The sequence below is a fragment of the Delphinus delphis genome, chromosome 1, assembly GCF_949987515.2.
Source record: "Delphinus delphis chromosome 1, mDelDel1.2, whole genome shotgun sequence".
Lineage (NCBI taxonomy): Eukaryota > Metazoa > Chordata > Mammalia > Artiodactyla > Delphinidae > Delphinus > Delphinus delphis.
Genome location: NC_082683.1, coordinates 157571398 through 157588755, shown reverse-complemented (window position 1 = coordinate 157588755; position 17358 = coordinate 157571398). Strand labels below are relative to the sequence as shown.

General features: G+C 39.7%; 1 protein-coding gene across 1 annotated transcript; it reads left to right on the top strand.

The window, feature by feature from the left end:
* Positions 1–13502: 13502 nt before the first annotated feature.
* On the top strand, positions 13503–14000 carry LOC138414151 (tigger transposable element-derived protein 1-like). The gene has a single exon (XM_069540945.1). It carries the CDS (start codon positions 13503–13505, stop codon positions 13998–14000), a length of 498 nt encoding a protein of 165 aa, XP_069397046.1.
* Positions 14001–17358: the final 3358 nt, after the last annotated feature.

The window sequence follows — 17358 nt, the reverse complement described above, 5'->3', positions numbered from 1 at the left end:
ACTTTTTATCAATGCCCTATTGGTAGGCGCCCAATCAAAGCTTTTGCTCTAGAATTTTAGTGTCTTCAAGCAGGCATGTTCTCATATTCACTGGTCCTTAGCTAAAATGAACATCACTAAAAGGGATGTCTTTATTTGTATGTAGTAACTGATGAGAGTAATTTGCTTCAAAATAGAAGCTACGACTGATAAGACAATCTATGTGATTATATCATTCTAGTAGTGTCATAATTATGCTTTAAAAATGTCTTATACGGGAGAGTGTCTTCTATACGAGAATATATAACATTAGCCATGTACATATAGTTCTTTTCAATGTTTAAAGTATAAGCAATAGCATACAAAAGTGATTTATGCAATGTCAATTCCTTAAAGAGGATATTCTGGTTATCCACTGCTACGTAACCACCCATTAGTGACATAAAATGTCAAGAACAATCATCATTTTTATTCTAATTATTAAATGATGGTGATGATGATTGTCTCGCACAGGTTTGGGGGGGTTGACCAAGCTCAGGGTCTCTCCTACGACTATAATCAGACAACAGTGACTGGGGCATCTTAAAGTCTTCCTGACTCACATGTCTGGTAGTTGATGCTGGCTGTCAGTTGGTGTGTTAACCATACCTTTTATTCTGATGCTTTGACATCTGGGGCCTTGCTGACCCTGGAGGGACCACCCCTCCCAGACCTAGCTTGTTCCTAGAGAGTAAATGACTTTCATATGCAAGCCAACCACCTCCTTCATGGGCTCTCACACTCTGGACCCCTAGATACCTGCCTGTCACCCAGGAGCAGGTATCAGACAACTAGAGACAAGTCCTACATCCCAAAGTCCATCAAAATTACTCAAACTAGCCAATGCTAAGACTGCTTACCCTGCCTCATCTGTTCCTTCTTGTGGAGGCCACCTTTGCCTCCATTTTTGCCCACATTTCCCCCTCACTCTTGCTGCCTCCTGGTACTTCCATGTTATCCTGTGTGGCATGTCATGTCTTCAGTTATAGGGAGCTGTGAAGTCATGAAGTGACTCATTTTTGTGTCGGCAAGCCTTAACACACCTGACTAAAATAAATCCTGGGTACATTTTAAAACAGCTGGGACCTTAGCCATTAGCCAGATCAGCTACATGTGGTATCTGCATGTGACTTGGGCTTCCTTACATTATGGCAGCTGCATTGTGAGGATGAGACTTCCAGGAGAGGGTTAGGTGGAAGCATTATCACCTCTCTAACTGAGCCTCAGAAGTCTCTCAGCATTCCTTCTGTCACACTTTCTTTGTTAGAAGGTAGTCAGTAAGGCCAACCCATAGTCAAAGGAAAGGGAGTTAAACTCCACCTCTCAATGGGAGAAATGCCAAGGAATTTGCAGCCATGTTTTAAAACCATCACAAGTGTTTTTATTCATGATCTAGTCATGGCTCCTTAAATAACTAATGAGCCCAGGGAATTCCCTGGAGGTCCAGTGGTTAGGACTCCATGTTTTCACTGCTGAGGGCCCAGGTTCAATCCCTGGTTGGGGAACAAAGATCCCACAAGCTGTGTGGCACAGCCAAGGGGGAAAAAAAAATAATGAGCCCAGTTTGAGAAGGACAGTTTTGCTCAGTTCAGATGTTTCCACATGTGGAAGTCAGGTTCAGTTTTTTAAGTGCTGTTTCTATCATCCAGCTTTCACAATTCCACCATGGCACTGTACATATTTTAAAAATTATACTTCTTTAAAAGTTTTACGACTCCCTACATTGTGATCTTTAATGCCTTAAATAGTGTTAAATTATTTAAAATAATTCAAAATTATTTTAAGTTCAAATTTGAAATTTTATTTTAACTTCCTGTCAAGCCCCTTTCTTAACACGATTTGGAGAAAAGTATTCACTTAGAGAACTGATTGTGGGCCAAAATTAAAAACAACAATAAACAAACATTTAAGAATCAATTAAAATATTATTAAAATTAGGTTCTGTGGAATGTGGAAGACAGGATTATAGCCATAGTGTTACTTAGAAGAATTTATGTTTTTCCACTTTAATTGTTGCCTTTATTTTCATTAGTTTATTTCAAAAGAGAAAGGGTTTGAAGAAAATTGTAGAGAGAGCATTCTCTCTCCTAACTGATGGTCAAGTGATAATTCAAAATTCTTGATGACTCTTTTTAAGACAGTAGATAGGGAGTGAGTTTAGCTATTACATAGTGGTTTGGTTTCATTGATTGGTACATCAGCCCAGAGTAGCTGAATCTTCTTCAAGGAAGTACAATATGGGCATCGGAAAGGTCGACCTCAGCATGAGGACAAGGAAAAACCTGGCTGTCTGGGCAAACCCTTCAAAAATAACCAAAATGAAGTGAGCATTAGTGTTCGGAGTGAAGGAAGACAGTCTAAGCATGAATTATAGAGATAAATCCATAAAATCAAAGCAAGAAAGGAAATGTGACTTATTAAAACACTGAGGGGAGATAGAAAACATTCTTCAAGGAAACATGCATGAGGAAAAGTAGAGAAAATGCTTTCTCATTTTTAGATGGGTCTTATAGGCAGAAGACTTTGAAAAGGCAGGCCTTTTTAGTAACAACTTGGTACTCAGTTAAACAAAAGGATTCTTTTTAAATCCACAGGTTCTGAAGGCTTCACCCCTTAAGAAATTTTTCAGATCATTGTGGAGGTAATGGTTCTCCTCTTCTTCACATGATGAAGTAAAAAATAATTACAGAAGGATCAGTTACAGTATTTGATAACACCAAAAAAAAAAAAAAAAAAGGAAGAAGAAAGTCACCTAAGAAGTCAGTCTCCTAATCTCCAGGAAGGACCATATCCAAACTCAGCTCGCTCAGCCAATGCCACCCTCCTCTTTTAGAAAACTACAAGAAGCACAGGAGGAGTTGGTGTCAGGAAGGGACTCCTAAATTCCTCATTCAAGTCTCCTCTGTGACTAAGCAATAGGAATGCATCTGTCTTTTCTTCACTCAGTAAAATACTACGTTACTTTAGCCTTTCTTTATTAGAAACCCTCTCTTCATTTTCATCTGTTAAATAAAATGTCTCTATCTCTTCCAATTTTCCCTTAAGTCATGAAGACCAATCCTAGTCTAGAGAGCACTGGTTCCGTTATGATTCATATTTGCTGAACTCTCTTTGTTTAGGCATCCAAACGTCAAGTTCTTTGTTTAAACTGTGGGGGCTCTTTGCTGATTATTATCTTTAATCCACGAGATACTCTGACCCTCAAGATCTTTTTCTGTTCTATTCCAATATAATAATACCCACTCTATGTCTTTCCTAGTATTAATGTAGGGAGTTTCTGCCCCTAATTTTTTTAATGCTGTAAATTACAGAGTAATTTAGAGTAAATGATACTATTCTACTTTGCCTTAGAATTTTTGTCTTATGGTTTCTATTTAATTAAAGTTCGTAATGGGAGGGAACTATTATTATTATGTCTTTTATAGTGTTCATCAAGAGCCTTGCATAAACATTTGTCAGAAGTATATAATGTTGAATACATGTGTATTGATACATTGTGTATCTATTATACTGTAGTGTAATCACGATTTATACTTTTCTATCTTCCTAACTAAACTGTGTTTCATGTGACTTTGTATACCCAACAACTGGCACTTAGAACGTGTGCAAAAAATGATTTTGAATGAAATGTTGCTTGAATTAACTTTTGTTGGACGGATGGATGGATGGACAGATGGACCATCAACTTGTAATACTAACCAAACCCAGAATAAATTTGAATCTACACTGGTTTTCTCTTCCTGTCTTCCTTTTAGGCCGTCTTTAATCTGATTAAATGGTTATCCATTTAATTACTGCTTAATCAATCTATTTTAATTAATTTATTTAATTGAGTTAACTTCTAAAAGGGATGGACCTTTTCAGAAATATTTTCATTTACAAATGAAAAAGGAGGGCTGGGAAGAGCTCCGGCCGGCAGACCTTGGACGGATTGGGTGCCAGCAGGCTCCGCCCTCTGGTGTTCCTGGACGTGTTAGTCATGTGCTGCGGAGTCCTTACACCGAGATACCCGCAGAAATACATTGCTTCTGTGCTCTTTGCTTTCTACATAACAGCAGCAGAGTACTTTGGGAAGCGATGGTGAGCTGCTTGGAGGAGGAGGTGGATCTGAAATGCCTGAGGAAGTGGAGAGGCGACCCTGTAAGGAGAGGATGAGGGCCCAGGCCCTGCTACCATCTTTGCGGCCCTGGGGCACCTTGCTGAGCCTCGGTTCCTTCATGAGGAACATTTAGGGGCTGAATTGCTTAATTTTTGAAATTCCTGCCAGCTGTAAATTATCTTGATTCTATGTGAAGCCAAAATAAAGAAAAAATGGTATCTCCTTATGCATATGTTCTTCTATATAACCCAGCAGCAAAACACGAGACCTGTGTTTCCAGCTCGCTGCTTTAGACACCAATTCACAAGACATTCTTTAATGTGAAAAACATTGTCTGCATGTCTTGTGAAAGTGAGTCTAGTTGTATATGGGCCAGGGTGCGTACGTGTGTGTGGGAGAGAGAGAGAAAGAGAGAGAGAGAGAGAGAGAGAGAGAGAGAGAGAGAGAATCACATTTGGCCTATTATCCTGACCATAAGAGGGCACCACTCCCAACACCGGTCCATTCCTGATCTGATTGACTCTATAATTTGCAAACCTCTACAGTATTTTACGTACAAACATTTCCAAAACACTGTCTCTCCTAATTTCTTTCAAGAAGGAAGAAAAAACAGCTGTGCCCATGTAACACTCCATTCCACTGGATCCTTCACCTCTTTTTTTCTTAATCCTGTAGTGTCAGTGTACGCAAGCATTTTGTTGTTGTCTTCTTTGTTTTTAAACTCTCTTAAAATACTAATAAAGGAAAAGTGACCAACAGATTCAAAGAAAGAAGGAGATGTGGTTAACACAGAAGCTGCTTTTCCAGGGGGGAGGACTTACAAGTCCAAGATGAGACTCAAGTGTCATTTGCCTGGAAAAGAGAGAAGCAGGAAGACAGATGTTTCTCTCATTATTTTTATTTGTAGACACCATTGCTGATCAGATATGTCACCACCCGAGAGGGCCAGTGCAGAGCAAGACAGCTGTGCATTATCTATTCTTGTGACTTCCCCAGGACACGGGGAAGGAAATTGTAGCTTGCATTTTTTTCCCCTTAATTTAGAGACCACGGCTTTTATAATAAAGATATTGAGCCATCATTTGTTTCTATTGTCAGGAGACAGACCTCCCTTTCTTCTCTCTCAGACCAGTATCTTACCCTGTTGCTCTTGGTGGGTAGAAACTTTGTAAGAAATCTAAAACTAAGCAGGGCAAGTGGGCAACATCAGGGTCAAATGTATATCTTTCCCTTCTTTTAGTCTATTTTGAACCATTCATATCATTTTTTTAATATCCCAAAGGGCCAACTAATTCATGCTGGGGTTTTGCTGCATGTTGGCATATTCAGACTCGGGTAATGACTTTCAGGTTTTCTCATTCAGTGAGAACGTGAGCATCTTTTCCCAGGTTTACTCAAGCCCACCCTTGATGGCTGGACCGGAGCAACCGACAGTCCAGGAAATGCTGCATTCTTGTGTGTGTTGGGCAGGATTTCCTGCAAAGGATCAAGAAAACATATTTTCCCATTGCTTTGTTTAAACTGGAGAAAGGCCTTTTGTCCAACTGGAGATCCTGTTAGTCACTGCCATGGCAACTAAGGAAGATGGGCAGGTCACTTGTTGGCACTGATGGTCACCATCCCAACAAAAGCAAGTGATAAGACAAAGTGCTTCTGAATCTGCCCCTGAGCTCTCCGTGGTCTGCTGCCCTTCCATTCTTCTAGTTGGTAAAATGGGAAAACTGCAGGTAGAACCAAATGGAAGCAACAAAATATGAACTAATATGCTGGAGGTGCAGTTTGGTTTATTAGCACTCTTGCTTGATAGCATTTGTGTGATCCATCTCCTTATGAATAAGAGGAAAGAGTATCAGTGTGTAGGGAAAGGGGAGGAGAGGGTCAGAAGTAACTCTGTGGATCTTGAAGTGATTGTCTCAAAGTCTTGCCTAGAAGAGATAGAGTTCTAGAGGGGTTGATGCTGATGTTATAATGGGGAGCCAGAAGATGGACTAATGATCTAGAATGCGGGATGTCAGTCCCAGGTTTGGTGTAGTATCTAACACTGAGCTGGCAACAAGAAAGCTAACAATGGAAGCAGTGAGCAGACAATCTTGGATGTGACTTTCAAGCTCAACAGATCTGAGCTCCACCCACCACAACCTGGAGCTTGCTTCCTGAACTGCAGGCTTCTGTCAGCTGGATTTTCCTTATTATTCAACCATTGTCTTCCTACTCCTTTGATGCGCTTTAAACATCTTGCACTTCTGTGACTTTACAGAATTTGTTTGTGGCTATTTGGAGATGGACATCCACAGTGAATACACTGGGGCCATTTGCTAGGTCAGGAAGCTACATTTCAAGGGCTTCTTTCCTGACGTCTCGGAACAACTCATTTGCTAGGGTCCTGAGTGCATAGTAGAGGTCAATGTTCACCAGAATACTGGGGATTGAGAAGGCCTGCTACACTGGTAACAGGCTGAAAATGAAAGTAAGTTATATAGAAAAGTATTCTCAGTAGGGTTGCATGTTGGTTCTTGACAAAGAACTTGCCTAGCTTTTAGCAAGAGTTAAATAAACAAAAGAAAACAAAAAGGAAAATGAGAATAGGCCATAGGTATAAGGATCTTTCAATTGCATTATAGCAGCTTGGTGTTTCCTAGGTTGGAGAGGAAGACAAGTCACCTGCCACACCATCTCTAATGGGACCCTGTGATACTCTTCTCATGTCAATCAATAAAGTCCCAAGAAGGAAGCTATGAGGCTAAGAACAGTGTTTAAGATAAATCCAAAATGTCAGCAGTAAGTGAACTCCAGTCTGGAGAACTCTCCATTAATACTATCAGGATAGAAAAACCCTTATTTTTTATTCTCATGCACATTTTCAGAAATGCTGCTTAAATTAGGCAGTGATATATACTATATATACTATATATAGGCAGAATAAGTTTACTCGTGTGCACACTCAAAGTAGAGTCCTAGAATGACTGGAATAAAAAACTAGATCCAATTCTCAGACAAATTTCTAAGTCTACATCTCCATGACTTGAGTGAATTGAATAGGCTGAGGAACACCCTGTTTGATGTATTCCATCCAATACCTGTTACAGATTCTGTTTTTTTTTTCTACCAGGAAGTTACATAAAGAAACTTGTATTCTCATCATTAAAAAAAAACACACTTATAAAATACAGCGATCTAGGCAGTATGCTATAAATGCCTAAAGATAAAAACTATATGATTCCATTTATAAAAAGTACAAAACAGTCAAAACTAATCTATGCTGTTACAGATTAGAATATTAATTACCCTCATTTGGGAGGGGGTAAGGGTTAAGGGGCTTCTACATTCTGTTTTTTTAAAATCTGTGTGCTGGTTACATGAGTATATTCAGTTGTAATAATGTAAACTTATGCATAATTTTGGTATACATGTTAAACTTCAATTAAGTTTTATTTAATTACCCAAAGATAATACAAAAGTAATATAGACCTTAGTACAGGAGTTCAGAGGGATCACACAACAGCATCTGGCTGACATTATGGAGAGAGTGAAATTGAAGCTGGGATTAGACTGATGGGGAGGATTTGAATCTATGGAGTCAATAGTCTTGAAACTAGAACAATTCCTAGCACACAGCAGGCTCTCAATAAATGGCTGTTGAATAAGGGAATGAATGAATGAATGAAATATGCACATTTTCCAAATGAAATATTCAACAACGCAGCTTTATAAATCAGACAACCAGGTGAAGCTTCCAATGCGTCAGGTTCTAAACTTACCTGTCAGTAACTGCATTACAGTAAGTTTGTGAAGCAGTTTTTGTAAAGTTCAGGACCTCCCATGATGGGTTAGTATGTGTGTATGTATGTCTAAACACTTACAGATACATGCAATCTCCAACTTTGAGCCAATTTTTGTTTGGTGGGTTCATGCAAGATGTGAACTAGGTAGACACCTAACACACTCTCCAAACTGGTACACAAGCACATCTCAGAGCACGAGGTCTCAAGGACAGGGACCCTTTTTTTCCACCTCTCGTTACTAAGACCTGGCACAGAGGCTGGCAAAAATTAATGCTGAGAGAATTTCAGCTGGATAAGTGGGTGAACCCAAGTCCTGCATGCAGGCTGATTCCATCACAAGGTCTTACTCCACCTCCTCTGTGGGCTCAATAGCTACAGGCAAATGCTAATATATTTTTTTCAGTGTTTATGGCTGGAGAGTAGAGGGCAGGGAAACATACTGTCCCTTCTGTTTGAGTCTGAGCTTCAGAAGGTATGTGTCTTTAATGTAGTCCTCACAAGTCCAGATCTAGTCCTCAGTTTTGTAGGTCAAGGAGAATGAATTAATGTTCACCCAGGAGTGACAGCCTCTAGAAGATGACTCATAATAAACCAAAAACTTGATTTTTAATCAAGAATTATATGAAAGCATATTTACACTTAAGATGAGAACCCTTACATCATGTCATTAGTATTTTTTATTTCTACTCCAAAAGTTTTCTTGAGAAATTAAATTAGCATGAGAAGGTTGTTTGGTGAATATGATCAGTGAAAAGGAAGGTGAGTGATCTGGTTGAGTATGGATTTAAATTTTATCAAGCACCTCCTGTATGTCAAGCACTGTGATAGATTCTAGGTACTTTCACACGTCACTTCACTCAACCTTATTTAATCCTCACAGTCATCTTGTACAATTAATGTTCTCGTGTTATAGATGAGTTAATCAAGGGTCAGAGAGGTTCACTGATATTCATAGCATCATGATTGAGTGTAAATAGACAAGCAGTAAGTACTTACAAAATGAAGGAATAAATTAACCAGTAGAAACCTATTCCCCAGCAAATAAGTGGAAGAGATGTAATTTGAACCCAGGTCCTCTGATTCCAAGTTCATCACTCTGGAGATTATGATAGCATGGTGTGCTCATAGACAATATAAAAGTTGACCTGCCAGTTAGATTGGAATATCTCTATCAAGGGACTCTTTTCCCCAGCTAATAGTAGAGATGCATGAACAAGTTATTTTTCTTGGGTACACATTCATTCATTTCTTCAACAGATTCTTAATGAACACTCGCTACGGGGCCAGCACCACTAGTTAATTGCTCTGAGACTTGGATAGATGGTATGTAAAGCATAGTCATTGCTATTTTGCATGGTTACTATAAGTAAAACCATTGTCAGGATAAAGAGATTAAAGATACGGTTCCTGCCCACAAGGAACCCAGTCTACTGGGAAAAAGACAAGAAACCAAGTAAATATGGCAAGGTTTCCTAGGGAATTTGTCTTGGATAAATTCAGGTTGCTATAACAAAGTACCAGAGACTAGGTGGCTTAACAACGGAAATTTATTTCTCACAGTTTAGGAGGCTGGAAGTCTGAGATCAGGGTGTCAATATGGTCGGGTTCTGGCAAAAGGTTTCTTCCCAGCTGTAGACTGTGACTTCACATTGTGTCCTCACATGGTGGAGAGCAAAGAGGGGAAGCAAGCACTCTTGTGACTCTTATAAGGGCACTAATCCCATTCATGAGGGCTTTACCCTCATGACTGAGTCAACCCTAATCACCTCCCACAGATCCCACCTCCTAAACCATCACATAGGGGGTGGGGTTTCAGCATAGGAATTTGTGAGGGACACATTCAGTCCATAACAGAATTCATGAATGAGCTTGAGAGAATATTTTTGTTTGTTTGTTTTGCCTTTCTGTTACTTTGATAATTGTTTTTATTTTTTTTTAAATCGTGTTTAATATCAACCATGTTGTAATGATATCACTGCTTCTAATAAGTGCTAGCAATGCTATTGTACATGGTCAGGTAAAGCAAAAATCATCATCACCATCATGATATGACACTGAGATTAGTTTCCTATAGATAATAATGAAAGCAAATGTACCCTGGCATCCCTGCCTTTTTATATAGGCCCAAGTTAAGTTAGGGGAAATGTCATGGAAAAGAAACAATACGTTTTCTGTTTTTCCCTTTGAACATCATGGGTTACAAAAGCCACAGTGTTCCTGTGTGGCCAATGAAAACACAAATCCAATCAAACTGCCCATTCTCTCAACACATCAGACACGGTAGATACTTTTGGTTGGAGTCTTACAAAATATGGCAGTGCTTCAACACAAAAAACTTTGTTTTCATGCATCTCTCAAAGCTGCTAACAATATTTTCAAGGAAAAGAAGCCACACACAATTGGGAAACCACGTGTCCTGGAAAATAGTCAAAAGACTTCTAGTTTGATTCAGAGAAGAAATATTGAAACTGGATCTCTGTCATGTAGAGTTATCTATTCCAGAACCACTAGCACTTCTTTAATCATTTCTTTTACCCATTTAATGAAGGTCATGGAAGAATTGGCTTATAAGCCATTTCCCTTGAAGACAGTTACTGACATCTTTCAATGCATCTAGCTCTTGGTTTTTGACCGTTCGGTACACACTGATACAAGAGAACTCTAGTTTTGTGAGTCCCTTTGGGAACCTCAAAGGCCACTGACATCTTCAAAACTGTTAAAAGTTCCTTCACCAAACACGCGTCTGACTTGGACACAAAATCTTGGTACCGTACTTGAACTGATGAAGCACATGTTATGCTTGGCATCAACCCACCTGGTTTTGCTCCTTTAGTATATAAAGAAGCACAACATACCATTGTGTCTTATTGCTTTTGACATTGGCATGTGCCCGTATCTAAGACTTGGCCAACGATTTTGAAATCATGTCCGCTGCTGTGCAGAATTTGTCAATTTTGTCGGAGTCACAGCCTTGAATTTTCCATTGACTATGTATAATGAAGAATAGATACTATTCAAGAGATTCTGTCAAGGAAGTAAAAGAGAATATGACATTCTTCCTTTATCCATGTAAATTCAGTGACTCCCCAAATGTCAAGTCTTGAAGTATTTGGTTGAAACTCAGGCAGAAGTTATTTGTTGTTATTTGCTTGTTTGCACTGAGAAGAAAGAAAGGCTTTCTCTCAGAACATAGAGGAGATTGTTCATGGGCTTGACTTACCTGGCAGATATTTTTTTTCTTAATAACAGTATCAGTCTCTCCATTCAAGGCCCTGCAGTCATTATATGGGTGCTACCACTCTGGAAAAAGAGAATGAGGGCAGACAGTTATGTAAACTCCCAGTTCTGGAAGACATGCTTCTGTAGGTTGAAGTCAAAAGGGCCAAAACTAACCAACGTCTTTGAAGAAAGATAATCTGTTGTGTGGTGGTTAGCCTCCAAAATGGCCCTCCATGAGTGTCACCTCCAAGTTTTCACGCCTCTGCGTAGCCTCCTCCTATAATAAGTAAGGGTGATCCGTGTAATCGATACAATATTACAAACATGTTTGTGTGTAATTTCTGAGGCTAGGACATAAAAGAAACTCGGCTTCCATATTTATTTATGTTAATTCTTATTCTCTTCCATTTCTAAGTGTACTATTTCATAAAATTACATGCCCATTAAGGAGGCACATCTTTTCTGAGGTCTGTAGCTCCCAATGAATTGGGTACCTGGAATCCACTAGAAGGAAATCAGTAACCAGTAAAGGGGTTTGGGAAAAATAAAAGAGAGCTTCAGCAACTGGCTACACTTGGGGATGCTGTCTAATGACACAGCATTGTGGGAATTTCCTCTTTCTGCCCAATTCTGCCTGCCCCTCTGTTTAGGAGAAAATCTGTTTTAAAGGAATCACCGAGATTAAGCTCTAGGGTGAGGATTTTATAAATCTACTTTTAGTGTAAAACATGAACAAATTTTGTCTAGGTATAAGGAAAAAAAGTTTTAATATTTTTCCCAGACTGAAAGGTATTTATATATATTCAAGATTCACATTTTACTTTCCTTTATTAATTAGCAGGGACATCTGCATTAACACAGGTTCATTAATTTATGATCTAGTGAGTCTTTTCTACCTCTAACTTCCCTGATGAAAGAGAATGAAACAAAAAGGAACTGTTTTATCAAGACTTCTCCCACAGATTTAAACAATGGTCCTTGAATAACATTAAAGATATTGATTTTGCTGTTGTCTTTTTAGCTTGTTGTGAGATAAACATATTAATCAAAAGTGAAGACATTAAAATTCAGATTTTATATTACTACTTGCTAAATAATTAATGTGAGAGCACGTTGTCATTTTCTTTAAATTCTAAATAAAACCAAATGTCAGTAATGCCAACCCAAGGTGTACCATTTCTTGAAACTAAAATCACAGCTTCCTCTGAGGGACTGTCAGAAAACATAATTGAAATGATAAATAGTGTTGTTACACTTACTCACTTGGGGCACCGTCTCATCCTTCCAGATCCATTTTCTTCTCTGTCTGGGTTTGAGTCTTGGAGAGTTCTCCCGGTACAACATTCTGGAGTCAGTCAGTCATTCATTCCAAATAGAATCCTCAGAAACAAAAAGAAACATGTATCGCAAGTATATTAGTTTCCTATTGCTGCTGTCACAAGTTACCACAAACTCAGGGCTTTAAAACAACTATTACCTCACTGTTCTGGAGGACTGAAGTCTCACCCAGGTCTCCCTGGGCTGAAACCATGGTGTCTGCTGGGTTCTGTTGCTTTCTGGGTGCCTTAGTGGATAGTTCACATCCTTGCATTTTTTAGTTTCTAAGGGCTGCCGCATTCCTGGACTCATGACCCCCCTTATCCATTTTCAAAGCCAGCAACAGTGGCTGAATCCTCATAGCACATCTCTCTGACCCTTTTCTGTAGTCACCTCTCCCACGGACTCCTCCCCTGCCTCCCTCTTCCATGTTTAAGGGCTCTTGTGACTACTTGGGGGTCACCTGAGCAATCTAGGATAACCTCCCCATCTCAAAACCCTTTACTTCATCACATCTGCAAAGCCTCTTTTTGCCATGTAAGGTAACATATTCACAGTTTTAGGGATTAGGAAGTGGGCATCTTTGTGGACCATTATTCTGCCCACCACAACAATTTTTAAAGTGACTAAAAATAACATTCCAACGTTCATTTAGAATGCGGTTCCTTCTCCTGAAAAAAAAAAATGTGTTTGATAAGTTATAAGAAGCAAATGAATCCCCAGGATTGCACCCACTAAACTATCATATACAGTGAGTCCCCTACATATGAAACTTCAAGTTGCAAACTTTCAATGTGAACACGTGTTTGCATGTCCAATCACGTAAGTTAGTTCACGTGTCTGGCGTAGGTTGTCACGTGCGTGCATCCTCTACAAGTGGTTGCGCCTTTGTGTACTTTACTCTACAGTACCGTATAGGGTACAGTAGTACAGTATCTTTATTTCAAGCCCAGGATGTCCGGAAGTAAGCGCAAAAGCAGCAGTGATGTAGCTGGTACTGCTAAGAAACACCAAGCGATAATGATGGAAAAAAAGTGAAAATTGAGAGAGTGGAGCAAGGCGAAAAGATGGTAGATGTTGCTTGTTCTTATAACATGAATTGTTCAACCATCGGCACGACTCTAAAGAACAAGGACAAGATCATGGAACATGTGAAGTCTGGTGTGCCGACGATGTCGACAATAATATCGGAGAAGTGTGGGAAAGTGATGGAGGAGATGGAGAAACTTCTCAGCGTGTGGATGCAGGATCAGTATCATCGTCGAGTCCTGCTCAGCTTAATGCCAATTCAAGAGAAAGTTAAAAGCCTTCATGAAGACTTAAAGAAGAAACACAGTGAAGAATCAGAGGGCGCATCTTTTAATGCCAGCCATGGCTGGTTTCATCGGTTCAAGGCTAGAGCCAACCTTCACAATGTAAGTGGTGAGGCAGCAAGTGCAGATACGGTAGCTGCCCAGGAATTCCCTGAAATGCTTCGAGAAATTCTTGATGAAGGCCTGTATTTACCCGAGCAGGTTTTTAATGTGGATGAGACAGGACTGTACTGGAAGAGGATGCCAGACTGAAGTTACATCAGTAAAGAGGAAAAGTTGATGCCACCCTATAAAGCAGCAAAGGATAGGCTAATTCTGTTGTTTGGTGGCAATGCTTCTGGTGATATGAAGCTGAAGCTTCTCAATTTATCATTCAGAGGACCCAAGAGCCCTTAAAAACATAGCCAAGGGCTCTCTTCCTGTTGTGTGGAAGAGTAACCCCAAAGCCTGGGTTACACAGACCATTTTCCAGGACTGGTTTTTCTACCACTTTATCTTGGAGGTAGAGAAATATTGCTTGGAGAAGGACATCCCATTCAACATTCTTTTGCTGCTGGACAGTGCTCTGGGCCACACGCCATTCATGGACTGGACGACTTTCATCCCAACTTCAAAGTAGTGCCACTGAATACTAGGTCGCTCATCCAACCTACCGACCAGGGAGTTATAGAGACTTTCAAGAAATATTATTTACGTCACACTTTTCGACAGGGAGTAAAGGAGACTGACAAATCAGGAACAATCCTGCAACAATTTTGGAAGGACGATAACATCTACAAGGCCATAAAAAACATTGACTTTGCTTGGCGTGAGGTTACAGCTGTCACCATGAGTGGAGTTTGGGAGAAACTTTGCCTGCAGACTGTTCATGATTTTCATGGATTTGAGAAGGTGAATGAGGAGTCTGAAGAGGTCTTAGGCAACTTAGTGACCCTCAGCGAGAAGCTGGAGCTAGACCTGCAAGAGGACGACCTCATTGAACTCCTTGCTGTGCAACACAAGGAGCTTACTAATGAAGACCTGGTGGTATTGGAGGCCCAGAGAAAGGACGAAGAGAGACAAGAGGAAGAAGAAGTAACTGAAGAACAGAAGAGATTCACGATGTAGGAAACCGCAAGGGGATTTTATCTGAGGAGGCACTGTTTGTTTTAAAGGCACAGGACCCGAATGTAGAATGGTACATGAAGGTTGCAGCAGCAGTTCAGAATGCAATCCAGTGCTATCATGTCATCTATGACCAGAAGAAAAGAGCTACTACCCAGACATCACTGGATCATTTTTTCAAGAGGATGGATAGAATTGAATCCAGCAAGGAACCAGAAACTTTGCCATCAACGTCAGGCATGAGTGAAATTGCAACTTGCCCTTGTCTCCTATTGCTGACGATCCTTCAGCTCTACCATCTCCCACCTCCCCTCCCTCCTCCAGTCAGTAACTCTTCTTGCCTGTTCACTCGATGCCAGCCCCTGTATGCCAGCTGTTGTACTGTACTACTGTACTTTTCAAGGTACTGTACTGTAAGATTAAAAATGTTTTCTTTGTGTTTTTTTGTTTTATTTGTATGAAAAGTATTATAAACCTATTACAGTACAGTACTATATAGCCAATTGTGTTAGTTGGGTACCTAGGCTAACTTTGTCGGACTTACAAACAAATTGGACTTACGAATGCACTCTCGGAACAGAACTTGTTCGTATATAGGGGACTTACTGCACAGGTATCATATACAGATAAACTTAACTTAAATAGACCATGGCTGCCAACAGCAGGAGTATCTGCTTCCTTTGCAGTGAACTTTCCTCTGATCTGACCATAAAAAGAAGAGCAGGGAGTGCACAGTCCATGAAACAGCACTATCTGGAGAGGGACCATGCATTTCACAGCGGTATTATTGTGGCTGTCTTTAAGATTCTGTCGCAGTATTAAGTGTTAGTCCTTTAAGTATTACTGTTGTATTTAGAAATTTTTATTTTCAAGAATATTTGATCCATAGGGAAGAAATATATGTCTTAAATTTGTTACACATGAAAGAAATTGGGAGGGTGGCCAATATTTCTTTCTATTTGGCGTTATTCTAGTTTCTCTCCAGAGACAGGCACATCATAGATGCACGTTTTGGATCTTGTTAACCATTTTCTTCCCAATAGTCATTATTTATGGACTTGAAAAAGCAATGCATTTCTTAACCATGCCCTTTTTCTATGACTACTTATAACATGTTTTCAGATGCAAATTCATAGTGTTCTTATTTGCATGATATATAATTGGTATTCTATAAAATTAGAGTGGTTGCATAATGCTGACAATATGGTATTTGTTCATTAATTATGTATATATATAAATATATACATATGAAATTATATATATAATTATAGATTTGAAATATATATGAAATTCATTCAATTTTTTTTTCTTTTTTGTGGTACGCAGGCCTCTCACTGTTGTGGCCTTCTCCGTTGCAGAGCACAGGCTCTGGATGCACAGGCTCAGCGGCCATGGCTCATGGGCCCAGCCACTCCGCGGCATGTGGGATCTTCCTGGACGGGGGCACGAACCCGTGTCCCCTGCATCAGCAGGTAGACTCTCAACCACTGCGCCACCAGGGAAGCCCTCATTCAATTTTGATTAGATAAAGAAAAACAAATGACAATGAAATAGCTAAAATTACAAAGGACACTTGTTTAACCAGCCAAAAGCTTTCTTTAAATGTACATTCCATATGTGAATTTAATATAGCTGAAAATGCTACCTGGAATTCCAAATGTGAAATAAGAAGAAACGGTGTCCTTTTGGGCTTCTTGGATAAAAATCAGGGCAAAAGTGAGTAATGGAAGATTTATTTCCCTGCTGGGCAAATGGCACAGATTTCCTTTTGATAGTCAACTGTTTCCGACACAGTTAGAAGGAGCCCTGGTGCTGCAAACTCCACCCTTGATCATAAACATAAAGTTACAATGAGGATAAATGTAAGACATATGTGGCCCACATTTTTATTCCTATAAAAGTATCTTGGACAAATAAGAAGGAGAGAGTGTTTTTTCAAATCCTACAGGTGGTTTCATTTAGTCAATATGTTTGTCTAATTGCTCAAAAGTTACCTACACAATATTGAGAACAGATATTCTTTTGTAAAGTTTCTTAATCAGCTTCTGAACGTTGCCAGCGTCCTCTTTAGCATAAATCCTCTTTTTCTGCATGCAAAAGCTGAAATCTGCCATGTTCTTGTTTTACCCTCTGCCATCCAGTCTCAAGAAGCTGGATCTGACAAACATAGCATTAAAAAATAATGGGCAGGGGACTGCCACAAGCTGTTGCCAATGAAACAACTGCAGACCCTGCATTGGTAGCTTCCTCCTCTAACTTCATATCCCCATGGTGCTGGCAGTAATTGGGAGGGGGGTTACAGGGACATTTCTCTCTCAAGGGAGATAGTAAGAATATTAATATTAATGCAATATCTGCTCTTTCAGATGGGAATGGATAAGATGAAATGATTTAAAGAAGGCTTGATCAATCGTTCCGTTTCTTGGCAAGAAAATGATGCCTTTGCATTTAAGAAAGAACATCTGGGTGGAATCACATTGGTTAAAAGAATTGGGTGGTTGGCAAC

Coding starts and splice junctions, on each gene's coding strand:
- LOC138414151 (XM_069540945.1), top strand. CDS start 13,503: ATGGTAGATGTTGCTTGTTCTTATAACATGAATTGTTCAACCATCGGC.